This window comes from Peromyscus leucopus, chromosome 20, assembly GCF_004664715.2.
Source record: "Peromyscus leucopus breed LL Stock chromosome 20, UCI_PerLeu_2.1, whole genome shotgun sequence".
NCBI classification, from domain to species: domain Eukaryota; kingdom Metazoa; phylum Chordata; class Mammalia; order Rodentia; family Cricetidae; genus Peromyscus; species Peromyscus leucopus.
Window position 1 is genome coordinate 10743778 of NC_051080.1, and position 27710 is coordinate 10771487.

Below are 27710 nucleotides of genomic sequence, written 5' to 3' on the forward strand. Positions count from 1 at the left end.
CTGAACCATGAGAAGTCCTGCTCTGGGGCTGGAGAGCTGGCTCAGAGGTTAAGAGCACTGGCTGTTCTTCCAGAGGTCCTGAGTTTGATTCCCAGCAACCACATGGTGGCTCACAACCATCTGTAATGAGATCTGGTGCCTTCTTCTGGCCTGCAGGAATGCAGGCAGAATACTGTATGCACAATAAATAAATAAATATTTAAAAAAAGAAGAAGAAGAAGAAGAAGAAGAAGAAGAAGAAGAAGAAGAAGAAGAAGAAGAAGAAGAAGAAGAAGAAGTCCTGCTCTGTGTAAACCTCCCAGTCTCAGGTATCCTCGTTCAGCAGAACAAAAGTGAACACATCATCCGATACTCGAAAGCCGTGAGCTGGGGAGCATAATGAACACATAATGAACATATCACAGGTAACAAGTGCTTGCCCCACAAGCTTGATGACGAGTCTGACCCTTGCATTCCACAGTGGAAGGAGAGAAGCAACTACAGAGAGTTGTCCTCTGACGGCCACATATACTTAGTGTGACACACACACACACACACACACACACACACACACACACACGCGCTCTCTCTCTCTCTCTCTCTCTCTCTCTCTCTCTCTTTTAAGGAAAAAAGACAAGCGAGATGGCTCAGGTCTGGTGACTGAAGCTCATATGCATGTGTCTTATGTGGAGACAGATGAGCAAAGCATCGTCATATAAGTTAAAACTGGCTTATATATAAAACCAAACAAGTAGACGAGAAATCAGTCTTACTCTCATATTTGACCTCTGAAGTACAATTATCTGCTGTTAATATAAAAACTATTAGTCTGAATTATTAAAATAATCAACATTAAGTAAAAATCTAGTATTTCTCTTGCCTATGCTTCAAGTATTACTAAGTGCTAAGAATAACAGCTTGATACGTTTGATGCATTTACTTTAGAATACTCAAAAATATGTTAATACACCTAAAATAACAAGAAAACTTTGACCATCTAAACGACAAGTCAGCACCCACCCCCATGCCAAACAAGTAAAAGGCAGAAAATGCAAACATTCATAAACAAGTCTTTCTGGACTCCATGTCTACCCATTTGACTTATGCACATTATACAGTAGGCATTTGGGAAAGGATATGCTTATCATGGATGAAGATATGGGTTAGTATACTATGGTTATACACATTTAATCTCATATATCATAAAACCTTTCATGAGGATTAGAGATCCAACACACAGACTGATGTTGTGGAATATTAGTTTAAGATGTGTTAATTTATTTACTCTGTGGAATATTTAACAATGCAATGGTGTGTTGCATTTGTCTTTTTTTTTTAAGATTTATTTATTTAGTATGTATATAGTATTCTGCCTCCATGTATGGCTGCACACCAGAAGAGGGCACCAGATCTCATTATAAATGGCTGTGAGCCACCAGGTGGTTGCCTGGAATTGAACTCGGGACCTCTGGAAGAGCACAGAGAGTATTCTTACCCTCTGAGCATCTCTCTAGCCCTGTTGCATTAGTTTAACTCTGTGAAGCTGTGTTACTGTGCCTGTCTAAACACCTGACTGGTCTAATAAAGAGCTGAATGGCCAATAGGGAGGCAGGAGAGGAATAGGTGGGGCTGCCAGGCAGAGAAAATATATAGGAGGAGAAATCCAGAGAGAGGAGGAGAAGAGGATATCAGAGACCAGCCAGCCAGCCACCATTTTACTTACTTCTAACACCAGAGTAAGAAGTAAAGAAAGATATATAGAATAAAGAAAAGTAAAAAGCCCAGAGGCAAAACTTCAGTTAAAGAGAAACAGGATAATTTAAGTTAGAAAAGTTGACTAGAAATTAGTCAAGCTAAGGCCAAGCATTCATAACTAAGAATAATTCTCCTTGTATTTATTTGAGAGCTGGGTGGTGGGCCCCCACAGAGTAAAACAAAAACTAACTACAGACAGGCCCTATGTTTGATCCCCAGGCTGCAAAAGGGCTGGGAGGAGCAAAGCAAAATGGAAAAAACAAAAACAAAACAAAACAAAACAAAAAACCAAAAAACACTTCCTTTAAAAATCACCCCAAAATACACTTTTCACACTCCTACTTTGTGCAGTAAATAATTATAGGTGTATGGTACCACACAGGACTTCCATCCAGTTTAAATCCAGACAAAACGTTCAGGTGTGAAATAAAAAGATGAAATTAAATCATACCTCAAACTCGGAAATCTCAGCCAAGTGATTTTCATCTGATTTCTCTGGCTTTTCACTAGCCCACTTGCTTGCTGCCTCAGCAAGTTCCTTCTCAGTTAGCCGGCTGGGTTTGTCTAACATCTAACAGAAATAGAGACAGACATCTTTGTTAGCATTCTTAAAAGCCTCTAATATCAAGAAGCACAAAGTACTGAGAGTAAGTCTCTCCCCTTTCCACTCCTTCAAAAACATTCAGCAGAGAGCCAGGCAAATTAACATGTGTATTCCCAGCACAAGGAAGGCTGAGGCAGGACAACAAGTGTCAGGCCAGCCACAGCTACACAGAGACACAAAACTCAGCCTAGAATTCCTTTAAGACAGACACATGGACTACACATCTCTCACAACTTTATTTATATAAAACTTCAAGACCTCATCTAAAGGACCAATGCAAAAAACATGACAAATATATACAAATTGTATGCAGGATACAAACATCACACTGATTACAACATTTTATCTTTAATTATGTTCCAATGAAATAAAACAATGGTTAAATTCTCTTACAGTAAGTCCTTCTTTAAAAGATTTATTTATTTGTTTGTTTATTTATTTATTTATCCATTCATTCATTTTACTGTGTGTGGGTGTTTTTGCCTGCCTATATGTCTGTGCCTCACATGTGATCCTCTGCTCCCTGAGGCCACAACAAGGGCACTGGATCCCCTGGAATTAGATTTCCTGAGGACTGTGAACCACTATGCAGCTAGAAGAGCAGCCTTAACTGCTGAGCCACCTCTCCACCCCTAACGTAAGTTCTTAATGCATGAGAAAGGCCCAAATATGTCATCTTTATAATAAGTCAGACTCATTGCACAAGAGTTTAAAGACTTAAACTTCATTGTTTTGCCATAATACTACTTTCTCTAACCAAATACAATATAATTAAGGCAGATCTTGGCATGCAGTGTGGTTTAATCATCTGCTAGATGGGACTTATTTCCTTTTACAAAGAAGTTGTGAGAATAAAGGTAATGGGCCTAGAACATATCTATAATAATGCCTGGTACTTTCTCTTTTCTATATTTACTGCCATCAATCTATTATAGCGAGACAAATCTGAAAGAGATGAGTGAGTTCATGGAGGAAACAAAGACAAAGAAAAGGTCTTTTGTGGATGAATGAGGGCCTGTGCTGTGGATGAATATGGGAAGCAGCACAGCACAGATTATAAAGCCTTTCCTTAGAACCTTCACGGTGGTCCTGACTCCATCCTATTTCCTAGAACCATGTTTACCAACGTCACCCCTAACGACGAACGACGTGTGTGTGTGTGTGTGTCACTAACCACAAAATCAGTTTATGATGATTCTTGATTTCCAGCTTGAACGAATATGGCATCAACTAAGAAATATGCCTCTGTTGGGTCCATAAAGCTGCTTTCAGTAAGGACTGCCTGAGGTGGGGAAGGCTTGTGCTCATGGGGGCCTTGAAAAGGTAGACATGAGAGGTCCAAGGAAAAGGCAATACTGCTGTCTTCCAGACATCTGAGCCCAGCCTCTCTGATCTTCCATGACAGACTTAGTACCAGCAAATCTCCAGGACTCTTTCAGGCCTTAGCACTGGCCTGGGACCACTGAGGCATCAGCCTAGTGGACTAAGCAGCTCAGGTCCTCGGCCTCTCCAGTGTGCTGCCAGTCAGACTACCCAGCCCCCACTGTTTAAACCAAGGGCGTGCTTGCTTACCCTTTCCATGTTCACACTGTACTAGGTCTATCCACTACTCCAGAGGACCTTGCCAAAATACAGTCCCGGTGAAGACAAACCAAACAAACAGAAAACCACCTCGGCAGCGCTGGTGCACTGCCAGGAATACATTACTTATACAGACCAAAGAACATCCTGACAGAACGCCTCAAAAGGGACAAGGGCAAGCCTCATTACTGTGAATTAGAAAAACAAGAACCACAATGATAGGACAGGCTGGCCATGGGTTGTATGCATCGTGTGTGTGTGTGTGTGTGTGTGTGTGTGTGTGTGTGTGTGTGTACACAGCATTGTGAGAGAAAAATATTTTCCTCAAATATACTTGACTATTTTGACTTAATTATTCAGAGAAACTGCAGGTCTCTGTAAACCCAGGAACGGCTCCAAAAAGCTGCCTGTCGTTTTATAACAAGAAATCAACAAAAGTGAGCAAAGACTGTAAAGAGGCCTTTTCTCTAAGATACCCATAACTGCCTAGGAAAGCTTATCATGGGACAAACACTTGGCCTAGAGAGGCCACCAGTGATCTTCAGAGATTTCCAGCTGGGAAAACTGGTCTGCATAATACAGTTGTGAGGGCTAGAGAGATGGCTAAAATGGCCAAGAGTGAATACTGCTCTTACAGAGGAAATGAATTTGGTTCTTAGCACCCATGCAAATTGGCACATAATCACCTGTAACTCTAGCTCCAGAGGCTTCGAAGCCTCGGATCTCTGGCACTAGCACTCACATGCACATACCCACACATATGCATAATTAAAAAAATAGTCTTTTAAAAAAACAAAAAAGAAAGAAGGCAGCCAACCAAAGTCAACCCCAACGTTCCCTGCCTTTGCACAATGCAGGACACAGTCTCAACCAGAGGCTGATGCTTTAGGTATGGCTCCCATGCACATAATACAGATTCTTAAGAGTAATTTTCCACAGATCTCTCTAGTGTCAGCTCACATCACAAACTGAAACTATCAGGCCTTCAGAAGACCAAGAGAGAAAACTTGAAACTTACCCCAGGTATATTCCAAAGCCACTCCATTCAGCTTTTTTTCTAAAGAAACTTAAATTCCTCATTTCCATTCTCTACCCATACAGAAGGCTGTGTTTTTATCCCTTGGCTCTTTTGTTTGTTTGTTTGAAGGCAGAGTCTCAATTGGTAGCCAAGGTTAGTTCATGCTTATGCAATCCCTTTGTCTTAGCCTTCGAGTGCTGGGATCATGGGTATAAGATGCCTACCCAGCTCAGACGCTTAAAACCATATGGTAAAACAGTGTATTAGTAGAAATATAAAAAAAAAAATTTAAAAGAAAACAAAAACATATCCAAGAAAATATGTATATTTAATTTTAAGAGAGGTTTGTCTTCAAGAGAGTTATAGAGCCAGTACAAGCTAATGCCTTAGGAGTTCTTGTAAAATGTAAAGAAAGCCTGCCACAGGAACTTTTCTATCTGTCTGTCCATCTGTTACTGAGTGTGTACACTTGATAAGCTGTCACATGGAACTATTTTCTAATGGTTGAAATAAACTCTGAAAAACTATACTCCCAAAGCCATACTACTTGCAGGAAAAAGCCCTGAGCTGAGAAGGCAATCTAAGAACTAGGAAGTTGAAGGAGGGTCAGCAAGACCACACCAATTTTCAAAGAGCTGGAAAACTATCTGGCAAACATCTGCAAGGCCAAGAACCTCAAGCCCACCCATGCCACAAACACAGCAAAAAACAACCCGACATTTCAGAATCCCAAGATCTGTAAGGGCCCTCCAGTGATAAAATTTGTCCCAGAAAGGTCACTTTTTCCTCTCAGGCAGAGAAACTACTGTCCCTGCAGACCAATAGCAGACTAACAGGTGGTAACTATTTCTGCTAAAAAGTCAAGACAAAAAGTAAAAAATATCTGCACCAAGTTATGAGCACGGGGAAGGGTGAGGGGCTGATAACGGTAACTAAGTGGAGAAACATGGGCTCCATCTTGTCAACGCATTCTGAGATGCGAGGAAGTAAGACTAAAGAATGCTATGTGAGGAGCAGCTACCACTTGGAGGAAATTATTTGCTTCTAAAACTCAGTCTTTTATAGAATTGAGATTTAAGCTACACAGTTTCTGTATGGGTTAAATAAAAGGACGTACAGCATATCAGAAATTGAGTGGTTTTAAACACACGTTAAGCTTCTGCCTATGCCCTCAATGCCCCCAAATAAAAGCAAATCTTATGAATGCACACCCCATCTAAATATGCATTCCCGTTTGACTATGATGAAGATGAGCAAAGGCTACAGCAGCAAACACTAATCTTGGCAAAAACTATGGAAAAATATCAATGAGAAAAAAAATGATCATTTATTTTGGCCTCTATTATTTTCAAGTTGTAATGACTTCAAATTCGAGCTTTCAGATGGGTCCATTAAGCACCATGGGTACACATGATACTGTTTGTGCTGGGCAATCGATCATCTTTATATTGTAGTTCTACCTAACTTTAGAAAAGTAACAAACCTTGGATGAAGAAACTGCTGAAGAACTTGAGGGTGAAGTATCTCTTGATGTTTTCAAAGACTGGATGGATCTCTCTTTACCTACATAACAACAGCAAGAAAGATTGTAGGACAAGAAACAACACAAGATGCCATTTTCTAGCTTATGTGTTTCCAACTAATAAGGAAAGCCATATGTGTACTTTAAAATTGAAAGTTCTCACCACATTACTATATTAACATCTAAATCTACCTCTCTTAGTAATACCACAAAACATTAAAGTAATGTAGAATGAAATAATATCATATAAGGCAGTATAGGCCATACCAATATCAATTGGTAAGTGTAATCATAGAAATGCTGAAAAGGGCAAAACACATTTTAATTAGAGGCTCCACAAACTTCCTTGCCTAAGCTCTAGAGACTTAGGCTTCCAACCACCTCAGGTGGTATTAAATAACATCTCTTCCCAAGGTCCTGAAGACAGGAAGCCACTCTATACCAGTGGCTCTCAGCCAAGGGCAGTTTTGTCTTTCCTACTCTGGCACTGGGTAATGTATAAATCTTGATGGGTTCTGTTGCTAAGAATCTTTAACATATCATAATATAGATACAATGAATGTTATTACAGCTACTATATAGATACCACAGAGCAACCAGTTAAGAGGCAGCCCAAAGAGTAATATACACAGGAAGTTTAGCAGGTACACCTAAAACATTCACACTATTTAAAAGAATTTAGAAATCCATTAATTCAGAGCACTGATCCAGAGCCTGGCATAAATGATGTTAACAACTATTTTTGTTTAAAATAGACCTCTATAAGATAAAGTTATCACCATTAACTATTTCAGATACTCACATAATGTTGCACCCAACCATTTTTAATAGAAACATAAGCGAGAAAATATATGGACATTATTACATTAGTAGGTTCAACCACTAAAAATTTATTTAATTGAATTTGGTTTTTAGTTAGATAATTTATTATTTAAACTGTTTTAATATCAGTTTATAAAAATTTTTAAAAGTAAGCTGTTCCTGATTTTAAAAACATCTTACTAATAGCTTTCAACATACAATCACTGCGTAGTCCTGAGTTCTGGGAAAACTAAGGATATCACTAGTTCAAAGCTGCTTTAGAAAGTGGCCACACAAATGCTGCCAAAGCCTAGAAAGGGGAGAGCTGGAGAGCAGGCAGGAGCAGAAGCAGACACCAAGTCACCTGCAGAGGGCAGCAAAGCCAGCTTTAATCAGAGGCTCCACAAACTTGGAGCTCCTGCTACAGCTAAGCAAGCTCTGGAGACTCAGGCTTCTAACCACCTTGGTATTAAACACCTCTTCCCAAGGTCCTGAAGACAAGAAGCCACTCTATGACCAGTGGCTCTCAGCCAGCAACAGTTTGTCCTTCCACCCTGGCACTGGGCAATGTGTAAAGATATTCTGATTGTTTTACATGAGAGAATACCATATAGAACAGCAGACCTAAGATGATACAAGATTCTTCTATGGGGGATAGCCCCACTCATCATCCTCAAGAGAATCATCTGGCTTCAGTAATGCTGAGGCTGAGTGCAAAACCCCTGCTGCAAGTTTAGATTTCCAATTCTGAAGTTTCAACAGGTTTTTATAAAAGACAAAACCTCGACTGTTATGGTACCATAAGTTCCAGGCCACCCAAGGCTAAATAGTGAGACCCTATTTTTAAAATAAATAAATTACTTGGGGGGGGGACCCAACAACCACGATATAATCGTTATGACATCCTCCAATAGCCAAGAACATAATTCAGTCATTCCTTACTATATTCCCAATTCATGCGGCAAATTGTATACTGCATTGTAAAGTCTATTCTACTGCCCAAATCTCCCAGAGCAGTGGTTCTCAACCTGTGAGTTGCAACCCCCTTAGGGAGTCACATATCAGATATCCTGCACATCATATTTACACTAGGATTCATAAGAGCATCAAAATTATAGTTATGAAGTAGCAACAAAATGCTTTTATGGTCCGGGGTCACCACAACATAAGGAACTGTAGTAAAGGGTTGCAGCATGAGGAAAGTCAATAACCACTGTCCTAGAGGAACGAGTATCATGACTTTTTAGTAGCTCTGGTCTATACAGCCTGAGAACTTAAGAACTCAAGTAGGCACACAAAATCAAATAGAAAGCCAACTTATTTTTTTACACTTAGGTTACAAAGTCTTCTCTACTGTATTGTGAACCAGCGCAGCACAGGCTAAAGGCTTAATTATGTTAGGTAGCTAGTTGTATATGAAGTCAGTCATTGGGAAGGTCCTCTCCCTCAAACACAGCACACTGTAAAACTAAGACCTAAAACAGCAAAACTCTGACTTGACAAAGAATGGAATCTGAGTCATCTCTCTGGCTCTGAACGGAGTCTGACATTCTGGCCATCTACTCGGTCTGAAAACTACTGTGGAGCCAAGGGAGATAGACGTACACCCTTTGTCCTCTTCCTTAAAAGCTAATCCAAATGGGCGTGTCAATCACTTGTGCAGGAAAACCCCCTTCTGGGCACACTCTCTCTCCCAGAAACATTTGCAGCAGTAGAAAGATGTTTAAGAAAGATGGGGAACTGATCCCTTTGGCCACTAGCCATTCTTACCCTTCAAGTGTGCTCTTTTCCATTCTGTAATAAACTCCCCCTATTATCTAATATACTTACTACCTTCTGTGTGGCTCGTCTCAACTGCTTTCAAGATCACAGGGATAGGGAGCCCAGGGAAGGCCAGAGCAAAATCCTGGTGCCGATTACATATTCAATTTTAGCATGCACTAACTAGAACACAGGAAAACAACAGCAACAACACACCACACAGAAAAGATGACAACTCTACAGCTGTCATCCTCAGACTCTGCTTCACAAACAGGACACCGCCACTGTAGCAAAGCCAGTTACGACCCCAAGTGTAGCCTTACAAGTTGTCCTGATTTCAGATGCTCAGGGGTTAACATAAGCAGACATCAACCAATCTCGGTATGCAGAAGCAAAGGATTGCTGACGGCACAGAAATGGTTTCTCACAAACACTCATTTATACCTGCTTTATAAATGAGTGGACAAGCAAGAAGCAAGAGGCAAAGACATAAACAAAGACAACAGCAAACACTGCAAAATACGTCGAAATCTCTAGCTCCCACTGCCAACAGACTCATTACTCTAGTCTCTCTCCTCCTGTGGCGGCCATTCCTGACTAGGAACGTCTGGCCCGCACAACCAACTACCTGGCTGTATTGCTATCCAACTTTGGTGATAGTAAGATACTTCGCCATTTCGGTAAGTTCTCAAATCAAACTTCCCACCCCTTCAAAATTCCAGTTCAAAACCTACTTCCAAACTCACCTCTTCCTGGATTTGCTTCATTCTGTCGTTTGTAGGACGAACCAACACGTGCAGACTCTAGGGAAAGGTGGCAGGGAGGAATTAACACCAGCACCTCTGGCCCTGGAGGAGCAAGGTCAGACCCCCGAAGTAGGAGCAAAGAGAAGAGCTACTTCTGAGGACTTGCTGGTGATCCTCAACACCTCCACCCCACTTCAAGCTGAGCTGCCCGAGCAGCCCTAACTGAGGAAAAACCAAAGCAGAACAGGAAAGAACCAACCATTCTGCATACTGCAGTGGTCACTCAGAGAAATAAGACACCTGAGGGTTCCTACAAATCAGCTTTTTACAGAAGAAATGTATAGTCATCTAGATTAATAAACAGATGCAAAAAGAGGCTTTGTATGACCTAAAAATGGGTCTAGTAAAAATATCTTACCACAGGAAAGGAAACTAGAGTTTAGCATCCTAACCAGACACACATAGGCTCTCACCTATTCTGAGAGCAACTCAGAACTCACCCACGACTGTGTGTGTAATAAGAAAAGCTTTCTTTTCCACATGCCCAATCATTCAAACACCCACAGCTTGCTTATATCTCCCCACCAGAAACCAGTAACCTGCATTCAGAAATCCTATAAGTTCAATTATCTGGCCCTTCATGTGATATTTCCATGTAGAAATACAATAAATTGCATCTCTTCCTGCAGGTCTCAGTACTAACCTGTCTCCTGTCAGTTTGTTCCTCAATTATAAATTAGCAGAGAATAAAGAAGGAAAAGATTCCTCTATCAAGTTCAGCTAAGTGAAGTATGAGAAGAACCAGTCAAGGATAACATGAGAGGGTATATAAAAATATTATGTGCATAAGTAGCAATGTTTGTTCACATAATAAGGTTCACATTCAAATATGTGGTGCAGGGTCACTTATCTCACTTATCAGGTGGGGAGGGCAGGTGTCAGTCAGTATACTGTAAGGTAAGTCACCATTAGAAATAAAACCTAATTCCAAGAAAGTTTTCTGTCTTGTTCTCAATAACAGATTTACCAATACTCTAATATTGCAGTAACTAAAACTTACTGATTCTCTTTACAATGTTCCTCGTACATGGATTTTCCTCAGACACAAATTTATGGCTACCATCATGGCTGAGCCCTTCCTTATGCTATATTTAGAATCTCAAAAGAATGCTAGGTTCTTTTTTAAAAAATATATCTTCGAGACAGGGTCACTCTGTTTAACAGTCCTAGATGTCCTAGAACTCGCTTTGTAGACCAGGCTGGCCTCAAACATCTTCTTGTCTCTGCCTCCAAGTGTGCCACCATGGCCTGCCTTGACTGTTAAGATTCTTATAGAGACAAAAAGACCAAAAATAAAGGGCCCCAAATAAAAAGCAGAATCTCCCATTACCTAACAATCAGATCCTAGCTGTTTGGTGCCCAAATGCAGCAAACTATTATGAAATTCCTAATAACTCCTGAGCTTCTCCTCCCCAAATGGCCTGTCTTGTCACAGAGACCCCTCCTAACAACAGGTTCTTGCACCTGCCAACTTCTTAGGGCCCAGAAGGCAAGGCCAGGCAGCTTCTCTTCAGCACTGTAGAATGCTTCTCCTCTTGCACAACCACTGTGCTCCTGTCCACTCTTCACTACAGCTCCTCTATCAACTCTGGTCTGATAAAATGCCCTTTCCCTTTGACGTCTGTCACCCAGCAGAACACTTTGGTGAACTAGCTGGGGAGCGCATCTCATGCCTCCCTTAGCATCTCTTGATTGACTGGCTGTTTGTGGTAGCAGGAGGAAGTGGTCCTCAAGAGCAACTGAGTAACTCTGGCTGGAGCATTTCTCCAGTGAGATCCCAAGGCTTCTGGGCTCTAACTATCCACAATCTTCATTCTCTCTCATCCTCAAAACATCCCTCAGAAGACTCAACAGGCTTTAAGATCAGAGCTTCATAGCCACCCCAGAAGAATGGCTGCACACACACCTCATCAAATCAAATCAAGCATCACCCCCTCTAACCTTCCAGTGGAAGCTTCTTAAGTTTTTATCAGGCCAAACAGTTGGGATCAAAGTCCTCCAGTTTCTAGTCCAGCCTCTTTTCATTAGCAAGCAATTCTTCAGAATTTGTGACATATCCAATCTCCTCCCCCTTTTATAGTCTGTCTAGCAAAAGGAAACGTGTAGTTTCTGGCAAACAGATTTTTAATAATCACAAGCTTTCATTCCAATATCAGATAGGGAATGGGTGTGCCCTCCTCAAAATTAAGTATGATCCCCATGCAGACTCATGCTTTTCATCTCCCAGGAAGGAAGAGATCTAATTTAACTATTAGAGACTGCCCACTATGATTCCACTCAAGAATATTATTGACCCACTCTTTTCCCAATTTGCATCTTTACAATCTAGCATTACTCATATCTAGAAGGCATCTCAGACTCTTTACAGTAAGCCCTTCCTGGGACAGTCCTCATACTAGGTCCAGAGGCTTACCGACTGGCTCAGCGAGTTACATCCCTGGGACAGACAATCAACACTGTTACTGACTCACATTTTCAGGATAACTTCCTTATATTAACCCAGGTGAATGGGTCTATCTTTAAACCTTCCTGCAAGACAAAAGGCCACCTGCAGTGTGTGCACCAGACCAATCAGGTACTCCCCATGTGCCCACCTGAAGTCAAGTTAAAAGGCCTGTCACTGTGGATGCCTCCATCTAGAATTAAAACTGTTCCACCACAATTTCAAGCAACCTGAATAGACATAAACATACTGGTACATCTATGTTTACTGCTGCACTATTTCCAATAGCCAGAAAATAAAACCAGCCTACAAATCTATCCAGAGATGGATGGATGAAGAAGAAAGCATAGTACCTATGTGCAATGAAATTGTATCCAGCTGCTAAAAAAGAAATCATGACATTTGAAAGAAAACAGGTGGAATTGGAAATCATTATGTTAAACAAAGTAGGACAGACTCAAAGAAGCAACTACCACAAAAAGTGCAGAGAAAGAGAGACTGCTGAGTGCTGAGCACTCAATGGAACAGCTGTATCATACCCCAACCTCCTGAAGCTCAGGGGTCACTGTGAAAGAGGGGGCAGAAAGACTGTAGGAGCCAGAGGTTCTGGAAGATTGCTGCAAAACATGTTCCCAGACACGACAGGGCCTGACACACAAGGACTCACACAAGACCTGCACAAGATCAAGCCTCCAAAACTCCAGCATGGATAGGGGAGCAGGAACAGTGGATGGCTTTGCTCCTTGATGTGCAAACAAACACGATTTGACCGGCTGCTTCCAATCCCTGCCACCTTGACTTCTCTAAGCGATGGACTGAAACTTCAAACTGTGTGCTAAAATAAGCCCCTGTCCCTCTATGTTGCTTTTCATCAGGGTATTTTATCACAAAAATTAAACTAAGGGACGTGCTGTATGACAGACCGGATGCTATCAGGAGCAGGGAGCCAGAGCATGCCATCAGCCATGCTGCTCACGAGGACCTGTGTTTCTGTGTGTTTCTCAGCTATGCAGCTCGGCAGGTGAGGTGTATGAAATGCATAACCATCTTAAAGACACATCCAACCTGTAACTGAAATCGGTGTCATTGGAAGCCAAGGAGCATTTCCATTGGATCTACACACCGGTATAAAGTGTTTGGCACTGATAGTGAAACTAAAAGCTGTGGACACAACTTAAATGCATTGAAAAAAACATTAAGTCCTGTAAGAATCTGATGGCATTTGGTGATCCTTTGCATACAATAGCTAACTAAGTATACATCTAACATACTCCTCCTTCACATAACACTTTGCTTCCTATGATAGGATTTCCTGCTAACAGCAAAGATAAATGTAACCAGAGTCACCCACTTTAACAACCATTGTTCATTCTTGACAAATCACATGAGAATAAGGATACTTCAGAAAATCAAAACCAGAAGCATCATTATAGGTGGTGAAGTTATAGGTTATATCCTGCAAACTACTATAACTCAGTGCAGTGCTTAACAAGCAAGCACATCTCTCTCTCTCTCATATATATATATATATATATACATACATACATACACATATATATATATGTATGTATATATATATATATATATATGAACTCACAGAGATCCGCCTGGCTCTGCCTCCCGAGTGCTGGGATTAAAGGCGTGCGCCACCACCGCCTGGCTGTCAGATATATTTTAATTCAAGAAACAAATAGCACAACAGAGATACCATACTGGGTCAACAGTGGAAGCTTTAACATGGAAATGCTAAGGCACTTCACAGAGGACAAGGAATTTTGTGAAATAATTACAAGCAAGATTTTAATGAGTGAAATAACCAGATTCGGAAGGACAAAAATTGCATATTTTCTCTTATTTGTGGAATATAGATTGCAAGGTAGGAAAGCGGAAAGGATACTTTTGGGGAAGAACAAGGGGTTCAAAGATGGAAGAGAAAGGGGGCAGAGAAAAGTATGATCAGAGTGTGTTATTGACATGAATACAAATGTTTTTGTATAGTTAATGTACACTGATTTAAAAAAAAACAAAGACTTTGAAGAATGAGCATGAGATTGAACTTGACGGTTCTAGTGTCACGTTTAACACTAAACAAATTATAAAAGATAAAAAAGTAAGAACATGAGGCAAATCAGGCCATCCTGCAGTGTTAGCATTTAAACATGGACAACCAAAAAGACTGAAAATGATAAGCTCACAGCTGCATTCAGATCAATACCACTAGGAGTCCAACAAAACTTCAAAGCACTGAAGTCCATCTGCGGATCTGAGCTTGTGGAACACTCCTGAAGTCCCAGAACTCAGAAGGTAGAGCTAGGAGGATAAGGGATCCAGGCTCTTTCAGCAAGGTTGATATCAACTCAGTCTACATGAGACCCTCTTCCCAAAGTAAAACAAGCAGAATGAGAGAAAAATCATTCAGTGGCTTGTAATTACAAACGCTGCCAATCCTGACAAGCTGAGTCCAATTACCCAGTGGAGGGGAGAACTGACTCTCCCTGCACTCTGACACCCATCCGTACACTGTGATATGTACGCACACAAACATACATACACACAGCAAATAAAACACACACTACTACTAACAAGAAAAGAACCTGAAGTCTGGGGAAGATGGCGCCATCAGAAAAGTACTTACCTCATGAGTTTAAGGACCTGCATTTGAGCCCTAGTACCCTTGTCAAACAGCCAGGCATGAGGTCAGGGAGGGGGTTTAGTGAGGAAAGGCACTTTCAGTCATGCCTTATGATGCTAAGTTCAATCCCCCGAGATGCACATGATGAAAGGAGAAAACATTTTTTCAAAGTTCTTTTTTGACCTCTATATGTGTGCACCCTCCCCATACACATCCCAAAAAACTAAATGCCTATGCTCTGCTTGCTTTATTTACCCCACACTGTGTTCTTTGTTACTGCTTATTACTGCAGACACTAAGGATGGGACACTCCTGAGATCCCGACCAACACCACAGGGTGGCTCACATACGCTTCTTTTCAAATTCTACAGTCTCAGCCTGTGAAGCCCAAAGTGGAGACGGGAAAATGCTTCCCCAGCAAACTCTGCTTTAAGTCAGGTCCAGTGGCTCTAGGGAGGCTGGGACAGGAGGACAACTGGAAGCTCAAAGCCATCCTGGGATGCACAGTGAGTTCAATGACAGCCTGGGATAATAGCTAAATCCTGTCTCAAACACAAAGAAGAAGTTTGTTTCAGAAAACAAACAGAAAGCAGGGCTTACCTGCCATCCAGTAGCTACCTTTTAACAGCTTTACTGGGTGCTATCAAGTAAAAGCCTAAGTTACCATTACTATTGTATGTTTTATTAAGACTTTATTACCAGCTGTCAAACTCTTTAGACAAATATATTTAGGCTACACACATCTGAAAGGGGTGGAGGGAGTTGAAAGATGTGTGGCTTTTTAAATATATCTCGATTCATGATAGCATTTAGTAGAGTCCACTGTCTTGAAAGCTTTTTGGGGTGGGGTGGCTGCCTAAGATGGGGGTCAGAGGGAAAATTAATAAATGCACACTGACACTAACCTTTACAACACAACTCCCAGTTTCCAGAAGTTTCTTAAGCAATCACACGTGTGCACACTGCTGTTCGTTTTAATTTTTCAAAGGACATACGTATTAAAAATCCTTTTTTTCTGGGGCGGGAGCAATGGTTCAGTAGTTTAGAGTGCTTGCTGCTCTTTTAGAGGACCCCAGTTCAATTCTCAGCGTGCCTACGGTGGCTTACAATGATTTCTGATCCTAAGGACACCAATGCCCCCTTCTGGCCTTCTGGGGCACCAGGCACACGCAGTATTATTGGGGAGATTTGTTTGTGTTGTTGCTCCAGAGCACCAAAGGGCTCAGGTCTTGTTTTGGAGGGTGGGGTCCACATTCAGCTGGCCGGAGTGGACCACAGAGTTTTCTGGCAGACACACAAGAGGAATAAGGAGGGGTCAAAGGAGAGGTGCTGACTTTCTAAGCGGGGAAGCATGAGAGTAGAGGTTGCTGATCCTTTTCTCTATTGCTCCTCGAATCTATCTGATTTTACCTGAATATCTGACTCCCGCCCATTTTTCATTAATGAAACAATAAAAGAAGCCGTTTTATCTGGTGTCCAATGTGGAACAGGAACACAGCGATAGCCACCACGCTGCTTTGCTCATAGCAAGGGCTTTTCCTGTTGCAATCTCCCTGCAACACACTACGTCTGATGCACGGGCCAATAGGAGCAGACAACACATCTATACACATTAAATGAATTAATTTAAAAAACAAAACTTATTTTTTTTCTGTGTGTATGTGTGTTCATGTGTGTGAACATTGGCATGGATGTGTCATGACACACATGGAATTCAGAGGACACTGTGGGTGTTGGTCCTTGCTTTCTACCTTGTAAGAGATATCTCTCGCAGTGCTTGCCACTGTATATAATAGGCTAGTCTGTCTACAAGCTTCCCTTAGTCTAGGAGCGGAGAGGCTGGCACTAGCTGTCTTTTTTATAGATTCTGAGGATCAGAACTTGTACACAAATAGCTTTTATCCACCGAGTTCTCAAATGATATTCCTACCTCTGCAGTCACCGTTCACACACCCATATGCAAAGAGATGTTTTCTGTGAAGCTTCACTTCTTTGCAAATAAACAGTCGTTTTGTAAATAATAGACAACTTATAGATATTTGCTGAAAACAAGAATCCAACAACATCCACCAAGAAAGACAACATGAGGCCATGAGTGGGAGGAGGAGGAGGAAAGGCTGTTGTTAATTAAAAGCCATTTGGACTGGTAGGAAGTATGGGAGCGTATTCACTTTTGGACTTGATAACAAGGATCTCTTTTACACATTGATGAATTCAAACATGATACCTCGTCCTACATCTCCGAATCAGTCTGACTCAGTACACTCCCATCAGGAGACTAACAGGCAAAGTTTTGAAGACACTTCAGAGGGAAAAAGAGACAAGCAGACATACTTCTGTGCTGGGACTGGTGGAAGGAGTGTGTCCGGCTTCGATCTGGAGAATAGCTTCTACTGCTGAGACTGGAGCCAGATCTGCTGTGTGGGGAGTCCTTCCGGCCTACAGGCGATTCTCTGAAAAAAGGAGCGTCCCTTTTATGGGGAGATCGTTCTCTTGAATAATGGGAAGAGTAGAAACTTTTTCTTCTAAAGCCATCTCTCATGTCCCTTTGAAGGAAAAAAAAAAGGTTAATTATATTCTCTATCTGAATACACAAATGGCAAAAGATGACAAGCTAAGTCTTGACTCCCTTTTACAGCAGTGACTAACTGTTGAAGTCAGTTAACAAAGTGAAACGTCAGCAAGACATGATTTAGAATGTACCACTTTTCACAGTCTGGAGTAGAGCCAGATTATTAACTACAAAGCTACTTTATTTTAAAATGTGAAGAACAGAGTCTCTACTACTCCCAGAAACACTTAGGAACTGCAAAATTTTCCAAGAAAAACAGCTCAGAGCCGTTATTCTAGTCTAAATATAGTATGTAATGGACATCTCTCACCCAAAAGCTCCAAAATCTGAAACCTATATTCATCAGCATGATGCTCAAGAGTTTCCTGCTCTGCCACATTTCAGAGTTCACACCAAGGATGTTCACCCCACAAAGTTTAATAAAAGTTTTTTAAAAAATCTGAAAACTCCTTATCTCAAGCATCTCTGAGAAGAGAAACCCCACCTGTATACACTATTGACTTATCTCCACAGTTAGTAGTTAGAAGGTTTGTTCATGGCCTTTAGGATGTGGAGGGCACTGGTGGGTAGTGGCCAGCAAGGCCACCAAAATCCGGTAATACCCAAGAAACTAAAGCCACACAAGCTCAAGAGATCCATCTAGCCTGTCTCTAGCTGTTAAGTCCTTTCTCTCGCATCTTGTGTCCTCAGAACACAGACTGTTAGGAAGCCTACCACCTTCACAAATTTTACACTTGGATTTTTTCGCACCCACTTCCTCCTTCAGCAGTATCAACTCAAAGCAGCAGTGAGCCAACTGATAAAATTCTAGGCAGGGCGGGGACACAGCTGAGTCTGAAGTGATCACTTTATATGGATGGCATTTGCTTTGATACTAGCAATGAAAAAAGAGAAATCAAAAGAGGCAGGGAGGAAGAGGAGCAACACTTTATACAGGAGGAATGTCAAAGTAAATCCAACTTATTAAATAAATCAAGATATAAACCTCTATAAAATATTTTGTCTCTATTTTTGTTGTTACTGTTTTGAGACAGGTCTTGCTCTTAGCCCAGGCTATTCTGTACAGCAGTCTCTGACTTCAGCCTGGCATTACAGGTACTGGCATTACAGGTGCGCACCGCCATGCCTGCCAAGGCATTGTACCTTATACAGACAAGTGCTGACACAAAGCAAGGGCATCAATTTTTATTTTCCCTTCCTTTCCCAGTGCTAGAGATCAGACCCAGAGCTTTTTCTGAAAATAATTCTCAACTGATTATCAGTCCCCACTACACAAGCAAGCTGTTTGTCTTAAAGTTCAAATCACACTAGCTAATCAAGTCCCTAAATCACTGCCCTATAGAAACAATTAAGTTCTCCTACGAAAAAGTCAAAAGCATTTAAAATTCATCTAGAGTAAATGAACTCATATAAAGCACCAGTACTGAAATAAAGCACTCAAAAATCCTAATATAATGAAGTCAGGTTCACACCAACATCTCTAGTCAGCCACTTGATGCGTGTGTGCTCAGCAGGTCTTAAGAACTATATCGGAGACCCAGTAGAGAGCCAAATCTCCATTTGGTGCTATTGGGTCCCTGCTATCACTGATCTGAGGACAGGAAGAAAAGCTGACATTAAAGAAAGCGTATTCCAAGGAGAACAAAGACTTTCTACTGAAATTAAAGGATCTTTATTGTTTGCTTAGTGGGAAGAGAAGAAACAGGATCCTAAACGGGAGAAAGTACCACCTACCTCTTCCTTTGAACAGCTGAACTGCTGAGCTAGAGTTTCCAAATCCCAACGCCAGAGGGCAGTCAAAGCAAAGCACAGCTCAAATGAGCAGCCTGTGTAGTTAGATAGCTTCTCAACCCTTCACATCAACCCCCTGCCCACCAACCTCAGCAAAGACATCACAACCAACACTACCCTAACCACCTGGCTGGCAAGCCCACACTTATGTGGGTATGAATATGCACATTACTTGATAAGTGCTGTGGGGAACTGCCTGAGTTTAGCACTTACTTAGGATCTGTGACAAGGGATTAGTGAAATGTCCAAGGGGGCTGGTTTAAAGTGGTATATATGAACCAGTAAGGTTTTTTAGGAGGAGGGCAGGGGCAGGGGCGGGCATTTGGCTTATACATCTTGATCACAGTCCTTCATCCAGGGAAGCCAGGGCAGGAACTCAAGGCAAAAACCTGGAAGCCGGAACAGAAGCAGAGACCATAAAGAATGTTGCTTACTGGTTTGACCTCGTGGATTGCTGGGCCTGTTTTCTCTTTCCCTTTTTTTTTAAAGCTTTCATCTTTACTTTTTATATTGAAAATAGATTATTCATACAGTATATTCTGATTCCCAGATCCTCGCCACTTCCTCATCCACCCAAACCCACACACACCCTTTCCCTCCCTCCCTCTCCCTCTTTCTCTCTCTCTCTCCCTCCCTCCCTCTCCCCCTCCCTCCCTCCCTCCCTCCCTCCCTCCCTCCCTCTCTCTCTCTCTCTCTCTCTCTCTCTCTCTCTCTCTCTCTCTCTCTCTCTCTCTCATTAGAATACAGACAGAATGCTGATTCATACCATAAAGATACATGCGCAGCTATGTTCATAGCAGCACTATTTGCAATAGCCAGAACCTGGAAACAACCTAGATGCCCATCAACGGAAGAATGGATGGAAAAAATGTGGTACATATACACAATGGAGTACTACTCAGCAGAGAAAAACAATGAAAGCATGAAATTTGCAGACAAATGGATGGAACTAGAAAAAAATCATCCTGAGTGAAGTAACCCAAACCCAGAAAGACAGTCATGGTATGTACTCACTCATAAGTGGATTCTAGATATAAAATAAAGAACAATCAGACCACAGCCCATAGAACCATAGAGGCTATATATATAGTATGGAGGTCCCTAGGACGACTGTGGCTTATAATAAATTTCGGTTCTACTCAATTATTGAAAAAAAAAAATAGCCAAATGAATGGAAACACATGAACTATGAACCAAAGGCTGAGGGGCCCCCAGCTGGATCAGGCCCTCTGAATAGGTGAGACAGTTGATTGGCTTGATCAGTTTGGGAGGCAACTAGGCAGTGGGACCAAGTCCTGTGCTCATTGCATGAGTTAGCTGTTTGAAACTTGGAGCTTATGCAGCGACACTTGGCTCAGTCTGGGAGGAAGGGACTGGACCTGCCTGGACTGAGTCTACCAGGTTGATCACAGTCCTCGGGGGAGGATTTGCCCTGGAGGAGGTGGGAATGGGGGGTAGGCTGGGGGTAAGTGGAGGGTGTGGGAGGGGGGAGAATAGGGGAACCCGTGGCTGATATGTAGAACTGAATGGTATTGTAAAATAAAATAAAATAAAAAAAGAGTGGAAAAAAAAGAATACAGACAACTAAAAAGGTAATAAGAGAAAATAAAAACAAAACAAACAAACCAGAATAGGACAAAACAAACAGGACTTTAAAAAAGAGAACTCACAACACATATAGACGCTGAGACGCACACAGAAAAAGCCCATAAAAAAAAAATAGGAAACCATATATAAGCAAAAGGTCTGTAAGATTAAATAAACAAACAAACCCTCCAAAAACCCACTGAAATCATTTTGTGTTGGACATCTTCTGCTGGGAATGGGGCCTGCCCTTAAGTGTGGTTTGTTGATACTCCTTGGAGAATGGTAATTTTTCATTTGCAATAGCTTAAGAGTTAGGGATGGGGACTTATGTATCCTTTCCTCTCGGCACTGGGACTCCACCTGGCTTAGACCTGTGCATACTGCCACAGTCCCTGTGACTTCATTTGTACATCGGTCCTGCTGCATCTAAAGGCCTTGGTTCCTTGGTTTCTTCCACCTTACTAGCTCATAAAAACTGTCTCTTCTTCCATATAGCTTCCTGGGTCCTGAGGGAAATGATTTGATGAAGACATCCCATTTAGGACTGAGTGTTCCAAGGTCTCACTAGTAAGTTAAAAAACAAAACAAAAAACCAAGTGATTGTGGGGCTCTGCGTTGGCAGGGTGCTTGCATGAAGTCCTGGAGTAAGCCCACAGTACACATGTATAGGTGGAGGCAGGAGGATCAGGATGGCGAGGCAGCTCATGGGTAAAGGCTCTTGCAATCAAGCCTGACACTCCCAGTTCAATCCCCAAGAGCAACATGGTGGAGAGAATCAGCTCTCACAACTCATCCTCAGACCCCCATGTGCACACTGTGGCAGGAGCACACCCAGAGTTACACAAAAAATGAATAAATTTGTATTTTTAAAAAACATTCATCATCATCCTCAGCTACTTAGTGAGTTTGAGGCCAGCCTGGGCTACATGTGACCCTATATACAAAAAAGAACAATAATAAACCCCAACACTAATCTAGATATTGTAGCAGAAATTAGAGTTGGATCAACACTGTGTGGTAGGAGTTAAAGGAGTCAAATACATAGCAACCATATCTATAGAAATACACGAAGCTAGTCAAGGCTATACAGTGGATCCTATCTGTGGAATAAAATATAAATAAGTAAATGGATGAGTGAAATGAATTCTAGCAAATTTTAACCTAACTTAGTATGCCTGTCTAACCGACATGTAATCAGTACTTGAAAATCCACTGAGGTATTTTACATTTCATCTTAAATCTTGAAAACCCAGGGTTATATATTTTCCAGTTAAGTAAAGTGACTTCTATTTGAGCGGGTCAAATCTCAAGTGCTCAATAGTGTGGCCAAAGATTTCCATCCTGGAAGCCCAGATTCCAGAGCAAAGAGAGCAGGCCAGCTTCACAACATACAGAGAAGAAAAGTTATCAGAAGAGAAACTAAAAAGCCAAGACAGAAAGCATAAGAGACTTAAGACTTCTTATGAAATACTGCAGATGCTGAAAGAAACCTACATTTAGGATCTAAAGGTCATGTGACTTGTTAGTCTACTAAAACATTGGGGAAAACCTGTACTCAAAAGTGTCAACCCAACATTTTTCTTTTTAAAAAAGAAAAAAAAAGGTTACAACAGAGAAACTTGTACCGAAGGGACCCAGGGCTAATCTTATTTCGGTGGTAGGTGCCTACCCGCTGTGTTAGGTGAGCAAAAAAATCCATCTTACAGAATAGGAACTGAAAATCCAACACACAAGAATCTGACTGAAAATCGGGGACCAAACGTTCAATAGAAAAGATAAAACAAGGAGAATAAACAAAACAGAAGAACCATGAAGGAAAATGTAAGGAAAGGGGAAACTCTGGAATTTCAAACAGAAAGTATTAGGTAACTCCCATCAGAAGGCCACATCCCAGCAAAGTGACTCCAGGGGCTGCCAAGAGAAAGCGTGGAGCAGAGGAAGACCGCAGCTGGACATCCCCAGAACCCTGTAAAATCAATCACCTGTAAGAGCAGCGGAAACACAAGGCTAAGGAGGCTCCTTCCCTGACCACAGCAGAACCTCTAAGCCGGCCAAGAACTCTGCATTCTAGATTCCAAACTTCAACAAAGCTTCCCTGGAGACTCCTACTCACAAAACTCTTTGAGAAGGACAGAAACAGGGAACCTTACCAACGTGTAAGAGCAGAACTATCCACAAGCTAGAAAACAAAGTCAAAGCTCAGGACACAAGCCTAACAATGCCCAGAGAACAGTCTAGGGTCTGACCACGGCTACTGGCAGCTATAGCTGAAACATGCAAAAAAGAACTGTTATGGCATGTGTTTTCAGAGATGGCAGGTAGTCAAAATGGGCAGAAAAGAATGTGAGCTAGAAACTGGAACCATCAAGGAAAAAGGGTAAAGTCCTACATCAGCGGTGAGGATGGGGTCATCTAAATGGGCAAGCTCAGAGGACTACAGTGGCTCAGAGTAGGTAACAAGAAATAAACACTGCCAGAATGGTTCACAAATCCAGGAATTAGGAAGCATATGAGCTGAAAAAAAAAAAAACTCCTCACTGGAGTTAGGAACCAGGTGTAGAAAATGGCTAAGAATGAGAGAAGTTGTAGCTGCTGTATTTTGAGTGTTGTGAGTATGAAGGCAGATAAGATAGCCCAGCACGCTGAGTGCTTACTTGTGCAGGACTGTGTTCAGTTCCAAGTCAGACAGCTCACTGCCTGTACCTCCAGCCCCAGGAGGATCCAAAGCCTCTGGTCTTCACAGGCACCTGTACTCACATATACGTACCCTACCCACAAAAAAACATAATTAAAAAACAAAACCATTTCTAAAAGGTTTTTTGTTTTTTTTGTTTCTTTGTTTTTAAGTGAGATGTGTATGTTGTGTTTCAAGTCCGTATACTGAGAACAGATCAAAGCGAAGGGAATAAATAAGACTAGCCTGGTGAGGGCCTGTGTCTCCTAGCAAGAGTACACCACTGCAAAGCTTGAAAAAGGCAATTGAAAAGATCCAGTTTAATGTCAGTCATCACTGAGCACTCTGTGGAGTCATCAGATGTTAGTGGGAGAACAGAGTGAAGAAGTAAGGGGGCCCTGGAGTTTCAAGGCAGTCTGTCTTCCATATACATCTTAGAGCTGCATCACCCAGCAAAGGAAAGAAAAGCTTAGACACCAAGATCGTCTGCATTAGCCTGCTAAATACTGAAAGACCTTTCTCAAAGGGACTAGGAACCAGTGTATTTAAGGATCTAAAGGGCTTTTTAAAAAATATATAAATAAGCTGAGTGTAGCAGTACACGTCTTTAATTCTATCCTAGCACTCAAAAGGCAGAAGCAGGTAGATCTCTGAGTTTGAGGCTAGCCTGGTCTACATAGTCCTAAGAGAGCCAGAGCTACATAGTGAGATCCTGTCTTGAAACAAACCACACACACACACACACACACACCACAACCAAAATGTTTATAATGAAGTCTCAAGATACACACATTTTTTAATGAATTGTTGCCTTTTTCTATCACAAAGTGCACTGCTTCATCAAGAGGACAGCATCTAGCTGCATCACAAACATTTTGCCCCTCCAAGGCGGAGAAAGCAAAGGGGAGAATGCAGGCTGGAGAATGAAGTACGGGGAGAAGAGCCCACAAGAATTCGCTCAGGCACACCACAATTAATTTAACTTGGATGCTGTTTTAGAGGCTGATTTCTTTATTTCAGAGCACTGGGTATTGAACCCAGGGATCCCTACATGCTAGCAAGAGATCAACCACTGAGCACATCACCAGTCCCTCCGAAGCAGATTTCTAAAGCTCAGATTCTTCCCTGAATCCCAAAGTAATTGCAGCTATTCAAGCTGTAGGTCAAATCAAATAGGCCATGACAGGAGACCTTCCAGTCTGACATTCACGCACATACACACCACAGCATATGCATGGAGGTCAGAGGGCTGTTGAAGGAGTCAGTACTCTCCTGACACTATGCGGGTGCTGTGGGATGTTCTGTATGGCAAATGTGTTGCTCTGATTGGTCAATAAATAAAACACTGACTGGCCAGTGGCCAGGCAGGAAGTATAGGTGGGACTAACAGAGAGGAGAAAAGAAAGAACAGGAAGGCAGAGGGAGTCACTGCCAGCCCCGCCAGGAAAAGCAGCATGTGAAGATGCCGGTAAGCCACAAGCCACGTGGCAAGGTATAGATTTATGGAAATGGATTAATTTAAGCTATAAGAACAGTTAGAAAGAAGCCTGCCACGGCCATACAGTTTGTAAGCAATGTAAGTTTCTGTGTTTACTTGGTTGGGTCTGAGAGGCTGTGGGACTGGCGGGTGACAAAGATTTGTCCTGACTGTGGACAAGGCAGGAAAACTCTAGCTACAAGCAGGCTTCAGGGATGGGATGGATATATATATATGTCATCAAGCTTGGCAGCAGATGTCTTTACCCACTGGGGCATTTTACTGGCCAGAGACACACTTTACTACATGAATTAAGTTTATTAGCTAGAGGGAAATTTCAATGAAGGAGGAGAAAGGGATATCGGGAAGGAAAGAGGAAATGGATCTTACTTATTATTTCAGCCCGCCCCTCATTGAATACTATATATATACTCCACACAAAACACTGACTGCTTTTCTAGTCAATGGCAACTTCAACAAGGAATTAAGGCTTTAAGAATCAATTTAGGAAAGCAGTTTGGTGACAGCCGGACAGTTTTTTTAAGAGTAAATGAACTGCAAACCCCAAATATCTTCTGGTTTTCATGTGGAACTGGAGAAGCAAGGACAATGTGACATAAGACCTATTATTCTGTGCTTTTGGGGCTGGCTTAAGAGGTCCTTCCTGTGTTACACAATCTGACTCCTAACAGCTCTAAGAGACCTTCCGTGGGCGGGGCGTGGTGGCTCATTCCTTTAATCCCTGCATTTGGGAAGCAAAGGCAGGCCAGTCTCTGAGTCTGAGGCCAACTGTTCTAAAGACCAAGTCCAGAACAACCACCCTGTTACACACAGAAACTTTGTCTCAAAGAGACACATTAAGATATGCCTAAACAACTGCAACCAAAAAGCAAAATCCTTTTTACGAAGGTAATAACTGACTCTCCCAGAATCCTAACCATGATTCTCTTCATTAGGAAATGTTAGTGAAACAGAACAAAAGATGGAGGCACTGGTAGAAAACTGGGCATGGTAGAACACAGCTATAACCCTCACTTTGGGACTGAAAGAATTGGAATTCTATGCTAACCCTGGGCTATACAAAGGGGATGGGAGGTGGGGAAGTTTGAATGGAGAGGGGAGGAGTGGAGAGAGAAGGAATGAGAGAAGAGGAAGAAAAAGAAAAATACACGTAGTAGCAGAACTCTAATTCAATTGTACTAGAGCTAAACTGGTCTTGTGACTACATACCTATCTGCAAAGAAGGGTTAGGAAATACGGTCTTTCTAAGAAGTTGGAGAATAGTTAACTGGTGGTGTGAATGAGACTGGCCATATAGGTTCATATATTTCAGTGATGTGTGTCTTCTAGTAGGTGGTTGTTTTTGTCATGTCCTTAAGTACCTGCCCCTTGGGCGTGTCCACCAGGGACCCTTAAGATCTGGGATGCATGTACGTGAGCTCTCTTCTCTTTGCCACCTTGTGGTCTTGGATGCTGGGGTGGATCAAGGCACAGCTCTCTTGAGAACCATGTTGGACCCTGCCCCACCCCTCTAGAATTCCTCAACCAACTCCTTTATTCTGGTTGTGAGCTAACCTCCAAATAAATTCCTTTGACCATCGAATAGACTCCATGGATTTATCCCATTTTCTGGTGCCCAACGTGGGGCAAACTCCAAATGCCTGGGTGGCCTCTGCCCTCGACCTCCGTGGCTGCTGTGGCATACTTTCCATGCGTCCCTGTCTCTTTCAAAATTCTCACACCTCTGAAGAGACAACAAGGGTCAGGGCAGGGTTCTGTTTTTGTCTTTACAGGATAACAGAAATACCCATCTTCCAGAAATCATGAGGCTTTGGATACCCAGACATCTACAGCAGAAAGAACGAACCTATTGGTACCAATATATACAGGGTAATATCTCACTGCCTAATAACAGTATCTCTTTAATTCTAGAAAAGTTGTGGTCCCGATTCAATTATAAATCAAATTGGCTTTGGAGTTGGAATGTGGCTCTCTCATTCTGTAAACCCAAGCATATTGCTAAAATAAACATTGGGAAATTCTGTCTCATATTGAAAGACCCAACTGGTGTGAGACAGAAGAAAACCAATAATCTAAGGACCACTGTCATCTAGATCCATTTCTTTCCATGCTTGTCCTTGCTTTTGAAAAATTCTCTATCCAGAAAAAATCCAAAACTTTCCATCTTGATATCAAAAATGTTCAAGTTGAAAAATAAGTCTTTCCTGGAGCTGGAGAGATGGCTCAGAGGTTAACAGCACTGGCTGTTCTTCTAGAGGCCCTGAGTTCAATTCCCAGCAACTACATGGTGGCTCACAACCATCTGTAATAAGATCTGGCTCCCTCTTCTGGCCTGCAGGCATACATGCAAACAGAACACTGTATACATAATAAATAAATAAACCTTAAAAAAAAAATGAGTCTTTACAATAACAATCTCTGAAGTCTCCAGAAGAAAGATGTGGCCCCACAACAATGACTCTATCCAGTCTAGAAAGATACCATGGTATTCATGAACATTTTTCTTTCTTTCTTTCTTTCTTTCTTTCTTTCTTTCTTTCTTTCTTTCTTTCTTTCTTTCTTTCTTTCTCTCTCTCTCTCTCTCTCTCTCTCTCTCTCTCTCTCTCTCTCTCTCTCTTTCTTTCTCTCTTTCTTTCTTTCTTAATTTCTTTCTTTCTTTCTTAATTTCTTTCTTTCTTTTTTTTTT

At 41.8% G+C, this 27710-nt stretch overlaps 1 protein-coding gene across 9 annotated transcripts in view; it reads right to left on the reverse strand.

Annotated features, from left to right (window-relative positions):
• The window catches only part of Pphln1 (periphilin 1), a 99472-nt gene that overhangs the window by 27763 nt on the left and 43999 nt on the right, over positions 1-27710 (reverse strand). For 5 of the 9 annotated variants that reach the window (XM_028869283.2, XM_028869277.2, XM_028869274.2 and 2 more), the window contains 4 exons: positions 17237-17448; positions 9768-9824; positions 6421-6500; positions 2186-2305 (listed from right to left, as the gene is read on the reverse strand). In XM_028869283.2, coding sequence (XP_028725116.1) covers positions 2186-2305; positions 6421-6500; positions 9768-9824; positions 17237-17448 — 469 coding nt within the window. Of the gene's footprint in view, positions 1-2185; positions 2306-6420; positions 6501-9767; positions 9825-17236; positions 17449-22834; positions 22981-27710 lie in introns of those variants that run through there. The other 4 variants (XM_028869275.2, XM_028869280.2, XM_028869278.2 and 1 more) reach the window with 3 other exon arrangements.